At 41.6% G+C, this 15,781-nt stretch overlaps 1 protein-coding gene across 1 annotated transcript in view; it reads left to right on the top strand.

Annotated features, from left to right (window-relative positions):
• The window catches only part of LOC120435337 (NLR family CARD domain-containing protein 3-like), a 68,421-nt gene extending 53,418 nt beyond the window's left edge, over positions 1-15,003 (top strand). Inside the window, exons 6-9 of the mRNA XM_039604742.1 lie at positions 433-447; positions 596-1,105; positions 14,272-14,552; positions 14,962-15,003. Coding sequence (XP_039460676.1) covers positions 433-447; positions 596-1,105; positions 14,272-14,552; positions 14,962-15,003 — 848 coding nt within the window. The remainder of the gene's footprint in view (positions 1-432; positions 448-595; positions 1,106-14,271; positions 14,553-14,961) is intronic.
• The last annotated feature ends 778 nt before the right edge of the window (positions 15,004-15,781 follow it).

Here is a 15,781-nt window from a genome sequence, read left to right as displayed (position 1 = left end):
ACCCTGTGCAGTGTGGAGAAATGACCATCATCCAGTCTGTCCTGTTTCCATCAATCACTGTCTGGTTGGCCTCAGTCACGAAGCATGACAGGGCCAGACAATAAGGTCTTTAGAGAGGCTCATCTGTGCTGTCTTTCCTCCATCCAGGACCTGTAAAGGTCCAGAATGAGGGACAAACGCATCTCTACAGACCTTTCACATCATGGAGATAAACTGTTCACATTTCTTCCTTCAGGCAGACGATACAGAGTGTTGTTAACAAAAAAACAGACACCACAAACAATTCATTCCCCCGGGCTTTCACTTTGATGAACACTGTGAATGTTCATGTGTATGAGAGCCATGTAATGTCCATGTGTGCATGCTAACTTTGCTGCTCTGACCCCCCTCCTCCTTTCAGGGTGGAGCCTGCTGGAGTCCGATGGTTGAGACCAGGTCTGAGGAAGTGTAAGTGTGTTTTTAATGGGATTCATGAAAACAAAGCAGCACACATTCAACCATCTTCATCATGTCAGGAGTCGTCATCAAAGTGTCAATCAATGAACAGATGATGGATCAATAACTGCAGCTGGATTGTGTTTGTTCTCTCCATCAGATTCCTGTCAACTCACAATCGACACAAACACAGTGAACACAAAGCTCCAACTGTCTGACAACAACAGGAAGGTGACACGTGTGGAGGAGGTTCAGTCATATCCTGATCATCCAGACAGATTTGATGTTTATCAGCTGCTGTGTAGAAATGGTCTGACTGGTCGCTGTTACTGGGAGGTCGAGTGGAGAGGAAACGTTTATATATCAGTGAGTTACAGAAGCATCAGAAGGAAAGGAGAAAGTGAAGACTGTGTGTTTGGATATAATTATCAGTCCTGGAGTCTGGACTGTGATAAAGATGGTCCTCAGTCTGTCTGGCACAATAACATAAAAACACCCATCTCCTCCTCCTCCTCCTCCTCCTCTGTCTCTAACAGAGCAGCAGTGTATGTGGACTGTCCTGCTGGCACTCTGTCCTTCTACAGAGTCTCCTCTGACACTCTGATCCACCTCCACACCTTCAACACCACATTCACTCAAACTCTTTATCCTGGGTTTTGGGTGGGTCGTGGTGCCTCAGTGTCCCTGTGCTGAGTGTAAAGAGTGTCTCCTGTTAGAGAAACACTCTGACTGTTGAACAGATAGTTCAGTCTGTACATGTCTGTCTCTTTCACTCACAAACACGTTTTCACATTCAATCAGTTGATGTTTGAAACTCTTCTCAATGATTCCTTGTAAACGTCTTCCACTTCAGTCCTTTAAAGATGGAAGCTCCCATTATTCCAGGATCCACATGTTGTTTTCTGTCCCTTTCCACTCAAAGCTTCACAGTGAATATCAGTATGTTGTGTTTCTCTGAAGCTCAGTTCACAACCAGCTCCTCTGCATTTTCAATAAGTCTGAGCTCATTAAAATGAATCCAAATGTTTGATTTCTCTTTCTTAATGGGATGTTTCCAAACTCTCCACATGCTCTTACTGTTTCACTCATTGTTGGAAGCTCATCATGTGAAAATGTTTCAGCCATTGAACCTGAAAATATTGGCTCAATAGTTTTGAATGCAGTTCTAACCAGTGTGCTGGGTTTTTAAAAATATGTGGCTGGTGCCTGATGTTGGGTCCTGTTGGGATTCAGAGATTCTTTTATTGTTACCATATAACCTGCCTTATGATAAATGCATTAATAACATGGTTTACAGTACTGTTTATCAGTAATATTTCTTACAAGGTTCATATTGCATTGAATATGTTTGTCATCACATTCATTCTATTCACAGGTAGAGTTTATTCTACACACAATGCATAACTGTGCTTGTTTAGAGTTGATGTTCTATCCAAGAGGGTTTTAAGCTTCACTGGTGAGAGTGTCCAGGTGATACATGTTGAGGGAAGATGAGAACATAGAAGGTTAATTGCATGCATGCTTACAATACACATATTAATTTAGTTGCAGGCCTGAGCGAAGGCCCAAGTGTCTTCTGCTCCTTCTTGAGACTTGCTGCAATTTAGTCTACTTAGTGATTCATGACGAGTGTCCATTATTAGCTCTCAGAGACCCTGAAGCTTGAAGTTATTACCTTAAAAGGCAGGTGTTATAGAAAAGAGAAGTTATATGTCTGTTTATAGTTATTAAGATGTACATGATGTACCCTTGTCTGTAAACAATGTATTTTTGACCTGTATTTGACGTGTACGTGGGGGCGTGATCCTCTTTGCTATGAAACCAGAACCCAGTGTATTTTTGTCAGAGCAAACAAGCCATATGCTGATGGTTGGTTGTTCTCATGTGCTAATAAACTCATCATTTGATTGCACTTGTCTGGTGCCTCCGTCATTTGTTGTCTGGTCTGCAGTTGATCGATCTCGCTTCAGTCCACAGAGGAAGACGACTCACTCACTCTTCTTCACTTCCTCCTTAAACATGTGGAAGGAGAGCAAAGTGCTGCCAGACTCTTATTTCTGACAGGAACAGAAGAAACCACAGCAAACTGGTCCAGTTATTCATCTTCATCACAATCTATTTATTTATGATGGTGTCTTCAGTCTGAGGGTTTGAAGTTTCCATGTCTGTGTGATGTGTGGTGTGAAGGCTGCTGGTTAAACTGGGACTCACTGTTTAAAGCACTGAGTGCTCATAGAGAGATGCTCCATGAGTCCCAGTACAGACTACAAACATGGTGGAAACTTAGCTTTGATATCCACACACTCTGCACGTCTGTGAGTAACTGTGATGAAGATGTGCAGAGATCTGTGTACAAACAGGAGAAAGACTGTAAAGACTCTGTGCTTCTAACAGCCTCTGTTAACATATGCGAGGCTGTTTGTTGTTGTTGCCATGGAGCTTTTCACTGTTTGGGTCAGCAGGTCATGTGATCAGGTTTGTTCTGTGAAAGCTGGACGATGGTTCAGTGTCAGGGTTTGTTTGCATTCATCAATAAATATCTAAATAAATCAAAGACTCCATGTTTTTTTCTTTCATCATGTGACCTCTGCTCATCCATCTCTGTGTGTATCAGGATACATTTAGTTCATAATACACAGAAAAATCAGAGTTATTACCTGTAATAAATGTGAAAGTAAAGATTCCTGCAGTGATAACCAGGCAGGACTGAAACACATCACAGCTGTCACCACGGTAACAGCACCGTCCATCCACAGGTGAGGGAGGAGCAAAAGAGGACTTTCACCATTTTATACTAAAAACACTCAACTAATGTTTCTAATATGAAACAAATAAGCCCACATTAATGTGAGCATTTATTAAATAATAATAATAATGATTTCCTGCTGATCTCATTTCCATAGCAGAGAAAACTGTGGTGTATATTGAGGTGGAAGGTGTGGTGTATGGCTCAGGTGTAGAGTGAGGGTGGGGTGCACCACAGCAGCATGCTGGGACTGCTGAGGGTGGAGGAGGGGTGATGATGACATCAGAGCTGCAGCAAAGCAGACAGCAGCACAGAGACCAGTGAACATACAGTCTGTTCATCTTTGCATAGATACAATATATAGCACAATATTGAATGACAGAGACGCTGTGTGAGCTTCCACAGATACACTGACGTCAGCATCCAGAGTCCTCCTGCTGCTCCCCCTCAGAGCCCCGTGATCAGCACCAACACATTCAGTTAGATGACAGAGTCCAGCTGCAGCTAGAATCAGCTCTGTGAACAACAGCACAGCGTCAGTGTTTCACACTCAGTGAAAGGAGGAAACACCAGAAGAACACCATGTGTGCTACGTTTCCCAGGACACACTACAAACTGCACAAATACAGAGCAGCACGTGGAAGGACCTGGAGCTGCATTTAAAGAGAAAAGACAGCGTGATGTCCTGTATGGACAGGTGGAAGGAACCAAGTCCTCAGCTGAAACACTCGTGTTTGTCCACAGACAGGAAACACAGCAGGAAACAAAGAAGCTCATGGATAACACACTTCCTGTCAGTCACAATGAGGCTGCAGCCAAACACAGAAAGGTGTTTTTGTCCAGATGAGCCCAGAGAAGAAACACGAGTGTTCACAGACATCAGAAGCTCAGAGAGGTGAAACATGAGGTTGGAGTCCTCGTCAGCATCCAGAAGAGCTGCTGTGAAACCCTGAGTACTCATGACAGACTCTGATGGCACAAACACATCATGATTCAAACATGAAGACAAACATGGAGCTCCTGATCCTCCTGCATGAGAACAAGCTGACATGAGCGCTGTGTCTGAGAGTGTCTCCCTGTCACAGTGACAAGAACACAGCTGCTGCTCACAGTCATTAAACTGACCTGAGGTCAGCTGCTAGGACGTCTCTGTGCTCCTTACATATGAACCATGTGACCTCACATCAGTGCTGTGGATGACTGTAGTCATAGAAGAGTAGAGCTGTAGCAGGTGGTGTGAGGAGGAGGAGGAGGTGGTGTATTCTAGTTAACGCAGTACTGAAACACTCCAGCAGAGGGCGCTGTTAAGTCCTTATTGTAACACAGTTACTGTGTGCAGTTATACTTCATACATAATCTGCACTTATTTCCATCAGACATGCTGTCAGTAAATGATTGGTTTCTATTGATTCTACTTCCTGTTGACTAGTTTGATGACAGTGAAACAATCACAGCTGATTGTGTGATGATGTAAACTGTCACTGTTACATTCAGTGTGTGTGACATCATGTTAGTGCAGCTGATAACAGCCTGGTTATGATGCTGTTAGAAACACATGAACGTGTCCATAGATCAGTGTGTGTTTAACATGAGAGCTTCAGCCCTGCTGATGTGTTCAATAAAGACATGCAGGAAAACTGATGAGACTCTGAAATAACTCTTTATATTTATAATGTAACTCTGCATCAAAAGAACAACAAAGGATCCCAGACAGGTTTATGTCAACAAAGACGATGTTTCTGTGTTTCTAACAGTTTGACATTATTAGTAAACAGACTGCAGTGAACAGGATTTATAAAGAGCTTATATATAAAGATATGACAGCTGTTTGTTGATCACTCTGTGTTTGGACCTGATCAGTCCAGCTGTTTACTTGAAATATGTTCATTTACCTGTGACGTTATATTTATGTTCTTGTCTCTGTTGAAAAACACATTTTAATGTCCCTCAGATTTTTCTCCCAGATGAATAAATATAAAAATGACACAAACTGACTGCAGCTACTTTTTGTCCTTTCTGTCAGAAACCTTCATGTGACTCATGAGAGACACGTTTCAGCTGTTTGTGACAGATCAGAGGCCAACAAGTCATTTATAACACTTTCCATCATTGTTTAGCACAAACACATGTTGACACAGCAGCGGGGCCGCAGTGAGAGTCAGAGCCAGGAGATAAAAACTCCTGTTTGACCACAGCCTCAGTTTGTTCCTGCAAACACTTCCTGTTGTTGACTGGGTGGAGTCAGGAAGCCAGCGAGGCCCTGCAGGACTGAGACTGCAGACTGGGACGTGCTCTGTGATGGAGATCAACAGCATCACTGACTGTTTCTGTGAGGACACCATCATCCCAGCAGGGCTGTTTCCCAACAACAAGCCTGGACCATCAGAGACCTGAAGCTGCTGCTGAGTGAAAGAAGAGGATCTTCAGGTCTGGAACAAGGACGAGCTGAGAGTGTTAATAACGTTACTAATGTTCAGCTACACTTTACTAGGTCACATCTGTGACACACGTCACTTAAATAAAGAAGGAAATATTGGCTCTGTTTTATCTGCTGGGCCCAAAAGTGACTCCCGTATTTAAACTGCTATGAAGAACTTGTTGGTCTATAATATGTGAAACATGTGTCAAATGTCTCCATCATGAAAGATATCAGGTCATCTTGAGCCACAAAAACATTCCTATCATGAGGTAGAAGCTGGAATCAGTTTGTTGCAGACGTTTATATATCCCATATTTATCCAGTTAAAGTCAGATTGAAATTCAAAATGTCTTTTCAAGAGTCGTCTGTCCAAGAGGAGCAGAAACAAATATAACAACAGTTATTTAAGCTGTTTTAAAGGCCACAAAGGAGCAGATTGGTTATAATGCAGCTGCTTCAGAGGAATAAAGATGAAACACTGTTTTTATTTCATGTGTAACACCTTTCAATCATGTGTTGACTAAAGTCTATTGACCAGTATAAGTAAAGACATCACACACACACACATGGAAACACTGAAACCTGTTTTTGGTGCAGCAGCGGTCCCAGCTGCTCGCCTTTATCTAGACTGGGTCGGCTGCTTATCTCAATATAATCAATGTTTAAAGTTCTCAGTGTTTCTGTGTTGCTTCAGTATAGGATCTCCCAGCATCATCACTGTGCTGTCCAATCATTGTGTGCTAGGTTACCCTTATAGTGCGATGTGTGTTTGCACAAAGAGAAGCATGTGTGTCAAATATAAATAAGCACAGAACAGAAAAAGCTGCCAGTTTCTTCTATTTAGAGTCAAGTTAGTGTTTTGTGTCTTTGTTTGAGGCCTAATGTCAAGCAGAGGTGTGTGTAACTGCACTGGTCTGTTATATGTGTGAAATGTGTGCTTCAGCATCATCTTCGTCACTGCTGATTCCTTTGTGTCATCATGTGTTGAGAAGAGAGAACAGTTATAACGGAGGAGCAACAGGAAGCCCTGAAATCTGCATCAACAAGGAAGTGTTGGCTCACCAGTGATCCCAGCAGAGCCACTGGTTTGGCTCCAGTTGTTCTAGATTCAATGATGTTGTTGCTACAGATACATGTTAGCATCTTTATTGTAGTAAAGTCTTGTAATGTGAAGCTAGAAACAAGTGTTAAGGTTCATTGTTGAGAGAGGAATCCATAAATAACCACAGATCCGGTCCAGTGTGCAATTAGACAGTATTTTAATGAACACATGTGTGAGTTCAACAACCCAATCAGTATTGAACTGTCTTTACCATATTCAGACAACAGTTTTATAGGGTTACGATAGTACAGCCCCCTTTTCTGTTGGTAGGCAGATTTAATACATACGTCAGCCTAAACCACAATGACTTTTAACATAGAACATCATCTTCGCGTCGACGGCAGAAGCTTCCTGTCAGCCCGCCTTCGCTGTCGCTCCATGAGCGCCTCCTTATCTCCCCGAATCATCAGGTGCACTTCCTGTAACAGACTACCACGTACGCCTCGACTTTGCAGTTAGACTCATTTAGGTAAGAGTTTATATCTGTGTGTGGGTGCACGTGCGGGGGCGCGTGCGTGCTGTGTACTGTGTACGTGTCATGACCTCTCACTATTTGTGTCTGTATGTGTGTCTCGCCCTTAAATGCTCTCACATCTCACCCGTTACACTTCTGACCTTCACGTGACCAGGAGCCACAGCTCTTTAATAAGCTCAAATGCAATCCTGTATAAAAGATTAAAATCATTTTCATAACACAGGTTTTCCTTCTCAGATCTGCCAATATGTTTGCTCCTCCTAATATAGTCTAAAAGTAACCCCAAGCAAAGCAATTTGAACTTTCCCCTATCAGTGATCCCTCTAACTAAGTGTGTGTGTTAATCAACGATACAGGCATAATAACAATAATAATAATAATAATGCTCTTAACTATAATAATAATGCTCTTAACTTGCAGTTAAACTCTGGTTTCAGTTTCACTTCTGCAAAAGCCTGCAACTTCAAAAGCCTATAACTTCCTGTCTCTGCCCTCTACACAGAAACACTGAGATCATAGAAGCATTAAAACATTTAAAATTATAGTTTAAAGTGGTTCTTCTTGGACCTGTAATAAAGACTAATATGATACCAATATATTTGAACATTTGAATACAATATCAATACCTCTTGTATACATATGCTTGCTATATGTTTATGATGCAACAGTAATGACAGTAATACCAATAATAACAAAATAATAAATCAAAATAACAAAACATAATACTTCCTCTCTGGACACAAGGCAGGAAACAGCTCCATGATCTGATCTTAATGATGTTGTTTTTATTTCTGTCTTTCAGAACTGGATTGAAACTATCAAAGGTCTAAAAACAGCCTCAACCCTCCCAAAGACAAACTTTACACACGTCATCTTTCAGCTACAATCTTTGTTGCAGGGATCTTCTGCCAAACAAGGCTGAGAGAAGATTTCTTACAGCTGTCATGTTGATGCTGTTTCAATCTTTGGGCAAACACACTCATATATTAGGGCTGATATCAGGGCTGCACAAGTTCTTTGTGATCATGAATAATAGAAGTGTGCCTGTTGAAGATCATGTTTCTACATGATTATATGTCCTGTTATTGTTCTGTATTATATTCAGCTTTCAGCATCCTTTCCCAGCCCCTGTTACACCATCCATACAAAGCCAATCTGACTGTGAGCCAATGTGTTTGATAGTTTGTGTTGGATCAATAGATTTGACAGACTTGGTTCTCATCCAGAGGAAACAGTCCAAATTCAGATCTAATGAAATGATGGAGGCTGTTTCCTACCACGGTGCTAATGTGTGACTAACAAGGCTCATGGTCTCCAGCAGACAAGCGCCTGGAATGAGGTGAGCTGAGTGTTGCTTTGGTGGGTCTGTGCCCACGTCATGCATCAGGATTCATATTGGCAATAGTTCATATCTCTGTTCTTTAGCCTTCATCACAAAGCTGTGAAGGAAAAACAAACATCTAACAGGATTTGATGGATGCAAAGTCCACTGAGCTCTTTGTCATTTACAAACTTGTCCAACCAACAAGAGCACAGATGAAAAACACAGTGACACTTAAAGGATTTTGCCATATATGAGCATAGATTACTTTCATATAGATTTGCAATGCAGGCTTTTGGTGAGCCGCTGGGTTCTGTCTAATAATCATCTCAGCATTTTCCAATAGAATAGCTCTTTATTAGCTCTTCATTTATTGTTATTGGACATGAAACAAGGAAGCTGTGTTTCTCATTGGATGTTAGTTTCATGTTCATCAGGATCATTTTCTAAAGAGCTGATATTTAGACCATTTACTGCACTGGCTGCACATTCTGTCTACATTTCTCTGTATGTGCTGTGTTTGTCTTTCATATTTCTCCATATTGACACAAACAGTGAACAGCAGTAGATCTACTCTTCATCTGTTTTAGGCCCAGTGAAAGATGTGAAGCAGAAATGGTGTCATTAGGAGAAGAAGAACGGCGAGGAGGCAGCAGCTCTTAAAGATGAAACACAGCAACTTAGCCCTGAGCTCAGAGAGCTTCACATGAAAAAGCTCCTCAAGCAGATCATGTCAGAGGTTTGTCATCAACAGGAGGAACTGTTCATATCATAGGATGAAGGATGCTGTCAGCTGGATGAAGAAGGTTATTTAATGGCAAACGTTCACATTGAAGTCAAATTGTTGTGGTGTTGAACAGATTCATGGACTGATTGTCTCCAGAATGTTAGAAGAGCTTCAATGAATCATTAGAAACAACTTACAGCTGCACAGTTGTGTCAAACACATCTTTGTGTCATTTTGTGTTTCTACATGTGACACACGTCTAAAACATGCACACAATTTGAAGACAAACAGGGATCATTTGTTCCCACAGCCAGATGCTGAGAGCCATTTCCTTGTAGTCCTGTGTCTATATATATGTACCATTAGATGTTATTGGAATGATTGTCAGCTTTGATAGTTTCATGTATGTTTAGCTGGACGGCTGTTTGATCCTCCACATGTTTAAAGGTGTCCAGTCCTGAGACACTGGGGTGGAAACAGCTGTGATGTCATTGGACTGTCACAAAGACAGAAGTGCATGAAGTGAGCAGCCAAGGAGCCGCTGATGTTTTGGATTCAACAGCATTTGAAAGGTTGACACAGACACATTTGCACACAGAAAGCTGAATTTGTCATATGCCACAGTGAAGTCACTGTTCAGTGTTTTTCAGGAAGCTTCTTAACTGCCTCTGCTGCCAAACAAGCAGCTGATGTCCTTGAGAAGAAGCTGAAGAAGTCTTCAACAACAAATACAGGAAGTGGACTTTCAAATACTAGATTCACTTTAGACTCACACAAGAAATGACTCAACTAGCTGTGTTTGATTGACTCCTTTGACTCTATGAAAGCTCAGTGTGTGTCTGTACACAGACTGTTGTGTTGGACTATTATTCAGTTGTTTTCAAATGTCTGCATCTCAGTGTAGATGAGGCTGGGGGTCATGGGAGGCCACCATAGCAGTCTCTTCAACATCATGACATCATCATAAATGCTGCTGGACTGTCTGATGGGCTGACGGTGAAAAAGCCGTCGGGAAGGAAACAGAAGACATTTCAGAGGCTGCAGCAGATTTCTTTGATTTGGGGCCTTTTTCAGCTTTATTGGACAGAGCAGTGAAGATAAGTGACAGCAAAGCAGAGGAGAGAGAAAGGGGCGTGGCCAGAATCAAAGCCAGGCCAGCTGCTCTCCACCTCGTGGCACATGGTCACCTGCTCATCCTAGTGAGCTCCACCAGCAGCCCTTTCACACAGTTTACACTGTCAAACACTGTGTGTGGACCTCAGCTAACAATAGGCTCCATTTAAGTCTGGACTACATGCTTTTATATTGAGGCAGATTTTTACCTGTTTTTATTCCATCAGCAGCTCAACATCATGAGCAGCTTTGACATAAAGACATCAAACTCAAGCTGACTTTAAACTGGATCTACTTTTAATACAGGGGCTCAAAAACAACAACATCTTTATTATATATCAGGACAGAAAGTCATTTCATCTCAAATGGAAAACAGCTTTATTTGGAATAATCAGCACTATCAACTGGTTTGGGATCTCCACCAGTTTCATGTCTTTACAGCTTCTCCAACAAAGTTCCTGTAAAATCAGCATCTTTATTGGTTTGATAGTGATTGATTATTCAGTCCCAATCTGCTGTCATCTAAAGAACAAAATGATGTTTCTATGAGTCAAAAAGCTCCAGATGTTGTTCACAAAGAAAACAAAGATTAGGAAGTTAAACACAAAGTGTTTGGAGCCAAAATGTTCCCAAGCTGCTCTTTTGAAATGGCAGAGGTACAGTGGTGTCTAACAGCACACTGTGGAAGGCAAACATGTTCTTGTTGGATGAAACTTCATGAATCCTTTGTAGATTTGAGCTTTTGGAGCCTTTCTTTTCTCTTCAGGTGTACAGAGGCTGAGGAGGCAGGTGAAGCAGGTGGAGCTGTTGTAATGCTGGCAGAGGGTGTGTCTTAGTAACTCTGTGAGGTAGAACTGGATCCAACATTGTGGATGTGTTGATGTTGGAGCCATTAAGATTCTCTGCCACACTGTAGGATTTCCTGTGATTCACTGCGGGGGGCATTTTGGAGTCTGTCAATGAAACTCTTCATATTTGTGTTTGACACCAGTTTATAGAAACAGACAAATGTGTCATGCTTTTGTTCGGCCTCCACAAATATACACATTTGTTCATTGGTTGGACTTTTGGAAGGAGACACATTGAAAACCATGTTAATAAGATCTTGTTGTTTCCTGTGGATCCGACACAGAGAGTGGACTTCAGACAGAAAGCGTGGAAGAGATTTTAGAGGCCGTGTGTGGCAACAGGAAGTTTCTGTATGTTTGCTGATCTTCCATGTGGAAAACAACACGTGATGTTTGTGAAGTTCTACAATGATCATTGTTCTGACAGCATTTTGAGTGGGAACAGTTCAAACTGGGAGTAGTGGGAGTTATTTACTGATTGAAACAAGCTGAATGTTTCTGTGCACGATGAAGATCAGCAGCTCAGCTGATCAATGAATTGACATCTATCAGTCATTTCATGAGATGAAGTCATCAGCAGACATTTGTTCTAACTGTGTGATAAATGTCAGAACGTCAGGGCTCTGCTTTAGTCACTACTTGATGATCATTGGCTCATTGTTGAATCACGTGGCCCAGTCTGACCTCTGACCCTTTGCTGCAGGTCTTCTGTGTTATCTCCACTTTCATGTCTGATCTTCTGCTGTATATCGTCCAAAATAAACATCTGAATCATTTCCAACACTTCAGCAGATCTTTAGTTTGGGCAGCACAGTACAAAATAACACATATTGTACTATACTGCCCACTTCCTGATCTTATTGGATCTGTGTGTGAGGTTGGTGAAGGAAACACATGTTTACTGAGTGAATCGCTGCCATTAGGAACTAGTTTTTATATCACAGCCTAGAAATCACACAGGACCATTTCTGCAAGGGAAAAGTCCTAATTGGAGGAAAATAATTGTGTAGTTTGTGCGACTGTTGTTTGTAAATGAAGAATTGTCCCAACTACATGTGCTGCTGACCTTTGACCTTTTCTTTAGGTGCACAGAGGTCTGTGGAAACATCCTGAGGCAGTGCTACAGATGTCTTCAAATAAAGTGGTGTATTATCCATGTTTTCTATGGATCACATCAATATCCTGATCTAACAACCCCCCTTTTGTGGATTTTAGAGCCTCTGACTTTTGCTGCGTCTGCGTCTCATTTCAAGCACAAGAGCAAGAAGTGGATGAAGAAATGGGGCGAGTGGGGTCAGTGTGGTGCATGTCAGCTGTGCTCATGCTTTCACAAAGAACATGTGTATTCATTGGCAGCATTCAGGTGCACTTTAGTCTTCATAATAATAAAGTATTGTGACTTTCTTATTGTGAGTCCTCACAGTCATGTTGCAGCTCTGCTTTGCTTTAAGAAAATGTTCTACCAGGATGTTACTTTCCTAAACGTGTTCTCCAAATGTTCCCAAAGACTTTGTTCTAAGTAGTTCTACATGATGAAACATTCACACTAAGTTTAAGAAGGACACACAAACACCATCTGTCCTTTCATCATGTGTACAAACGTGTTCAGATGTCAAATGTACCGTGAATGGATGCAAATGTGGATCGTTCCAATAAAATGAGACAGTTTTGTAAGTGGATCCCAGTTTGAAGTTCATTGAAACCTATAAGAACATGTTATTCAAACCAACTTTATCCAACAGGAAGAAGCATCAGGGGAACAGGAAACATTCAAACATGTTTACTGTAAGAACTGCACAAAGGAAGGAAACACAATCCTACACACGAGCACTTTAAAATGGACATTTAGCTTTTCAAACATCAGGGAGTGCTGCAATAACAACACTGTGCCCATTCTGATCAGACTGAAAGATTTATAGAGATTTATCCATGTGCTGGAAAAGGATTTGATATCAACATATATGCAGATTAGTAGGAGCATTTTCTTCATATTGATTTAGAGTTCAGTACTAGGAATATGTAGAATTAACATCTGTGTACATGACGAGTGATGAAAACTTTCAAAGGACGTCAGAATTGGTGTCTCTATCTGTGACTGTCCCAGAGGAACCTACCTGAGGGATTATTAAAGATCTGTCTATCTAGAAAGACTTGCATTGATTCACAGTGTACAATTCTTTCTAATCTATTAACATCTTCCTCCAAATCCTGTTTCTGCTGCATCAGAAGGGCTCAAACCTCCTGCTGTTGTCTGCTGGACCATCAATTCTACTTTATGATGATCTTCAAAGATAAAAACGTGAGTTTATTTGTGAACTCTGTGAAATGATGTTTAGTTTGAACCAATCCTGTGTCAGCTGCAGCCACATCATTGCCACGCATACAAATGGCTGCGTTCCTGTTTAGACCTGCTGGCTGTCAATGGGCTTCATTCTTCATAAATGAAGCTGATACTACATGAGACATTTTCCACATTTATTGTCTTTGAACAGAGAATAATAAAGCCATCAAACATCAAACGACTACTGCATCAAATGTGACCCTGAGCTTTGTTTTGACCTACAAAGTTCACATCCTGCTTCTTCTTCCAGTTCAAAACATGCAAAAGTTCACTGGTTTCCACAGCAGAGCCTGACACAGCGCTCCACGCCTTCTCCTCATCACATTTGTGCTTCCTGACATGCAGCTGCTTCCTAAACTTCCAGACTTCTAACTTCATTCATAGGGAGGAGATCACTCCACTGCACTGCAGACAGACTTCACACTTTCATGAATTCCTTCTAAGGCCTGATGTGGCTTTGCTTCCTGCTACATGACACATTTATTCACACCTTATGAACCAATCAGGAGCCTCCTACCTGTTCCCACAGCGTCCTCATTAATAACAGGAAGTCAGTGTTTCTGTGAGCCGACGAGCTGAACTCAGACTTTTCACTTATACCACGTCTTATTTCTTTCTTTATTGTATTTATTTATTTGACCTGCAGTGATTTTATTTCTATATGTAGATATTTGATATTCTGTAACTGAAGCTGTGTCCACGTTTGATCTCAAAGTGACACATGGACTCTGTCTGTGTCCTCAGTTTCCCAGCATGCCTCGGCTGTGGAGCTGTATGAGGGAGAGCTGTTTGTTCTGCTGCCCTGTGAGTTTCCCACTTTTGAACTGGACAGCCCCACAGTGGTGTGGAGTCGCTCCGACCTCAGTCCTCCAACCGTCCACCAGCTTCAAGGAGGCGAACTGAAAGATCCAAAGCAGCGTTACAGCGGCCGAACATCCATGAAGACTGACGCTCTGGAAACTGGAGACCTCAGCCTGAACCTGACCAACCTCCACCTGTCTGACAGCGCCACCTACACCTGCTCTGTCAGATCATTTAGACTGAGAGATGTCCCACTGCAGGTCAAAGGTCAACATCAAACCAAAACCCTGCTGCAGACGATCACAATCACTCAAACTGAACTTTTAATATTGTCACAATAAGCATGCTTGCTTCACCATTTTAAATCTGAGCAGATTCTTTAATTCATTACATTCAGTCAAAGGTCACCTGACAATTTGTGTTTCTCTACAGAACCATTCCCATCCTGGGCCACAGCTCTGCTGGTTCTCCTGGCTCTCCTGGTTCTGCTGGTTCTGCTGGTTCTCCTGCTTCTCCTGGTTCTGCTGGTTCTCCTGGTTCTGCTGGTTCTCCTGGTTCTCCTGGCTCTCCTGGTTCTGCTGGTTCTCCTGGCTCTCCTGGTTCTCCTGGTTCTTGTTCTCATCATGTCTGTAGTCTCCTACTGCACTACCCATAATGCCGATGGTTAGCAGGTAGGGGTGGGTTTTGATTAGTGATTAAATCGATTCTAGCTTGGATAACGTCATATTGATTTATTAAAATCCTGAATCGATCTTTAAATATAAATGTATTTTACCTGAAACGCCTGAATCTCAGGTTAAAGCTCCCACAGTTTCAACAACCATCAAACAGCTGAAACAGTAACTGAGAGCAGGAACACGGATTCTGCACAAAGACGCATCAGAATCAGTTTCATCTAAAAATCTCTGTTTTCTGCATTATTGGCTTGTTGTTACCCACCAGTCTACCGTTGTTGACAGCGCTGTCGGCCGCTGGGTTTGTTGTTGTTTTGACTTAGTCTCATTTCTGCTGCTCAAAACTGAACAAACTTTGTAAAATGATGCAAAATTGCATCATTGTATCTGAGGCTGAGACCACAGGACTGTAAAACACGATAGTTGGGCTTCATTTCTGTACTGAACAGTCATTTTAAGATTAGTTAGTAAATAACAATTAGCTAATGTTGTTCATGAGACTAAAGTCATCTCACTTTGGTAATGTAAATATAATATGGCCAATGTTATAGTTATTATATTAATCATTACTAGTTATTACAGCAGTGAGTTTGAACTCTCAAATCAAATCACTTCTATTGTCACATCACATGTGCAGGTACACTGGTACAGCACATGTGAGTGACCTCTGTGTCAAATACTGAGCTTCAGTAAAGATTCAAGTTGCAGTTATTTATATTTCCTATCACCTTAAACCTTCACTCAAAGACACTCAAGTATCTTTGACAGTGTATATGTAG

The sequence above is a fragment of the Oreochromis aureus genome, linkage group 3 (assembly GCF_013358895.1).
Source record: "Oreochromis aureus strain Israel breed Guangdong linkage group 3, ZZ_aureus, whole genome shotgun sequence".
Classification (NCBI taxonomy): Eukaryota; Metazoa; Chordata; class Actinopteri; order Cichliformes; family Cichlidae; genus Oreochromis; species Oreochromis aureus.
Note: the sequence above shows the minus strand (reverse complement) of the source record. Positions and strands in the feature narration are given on the sequence as shown.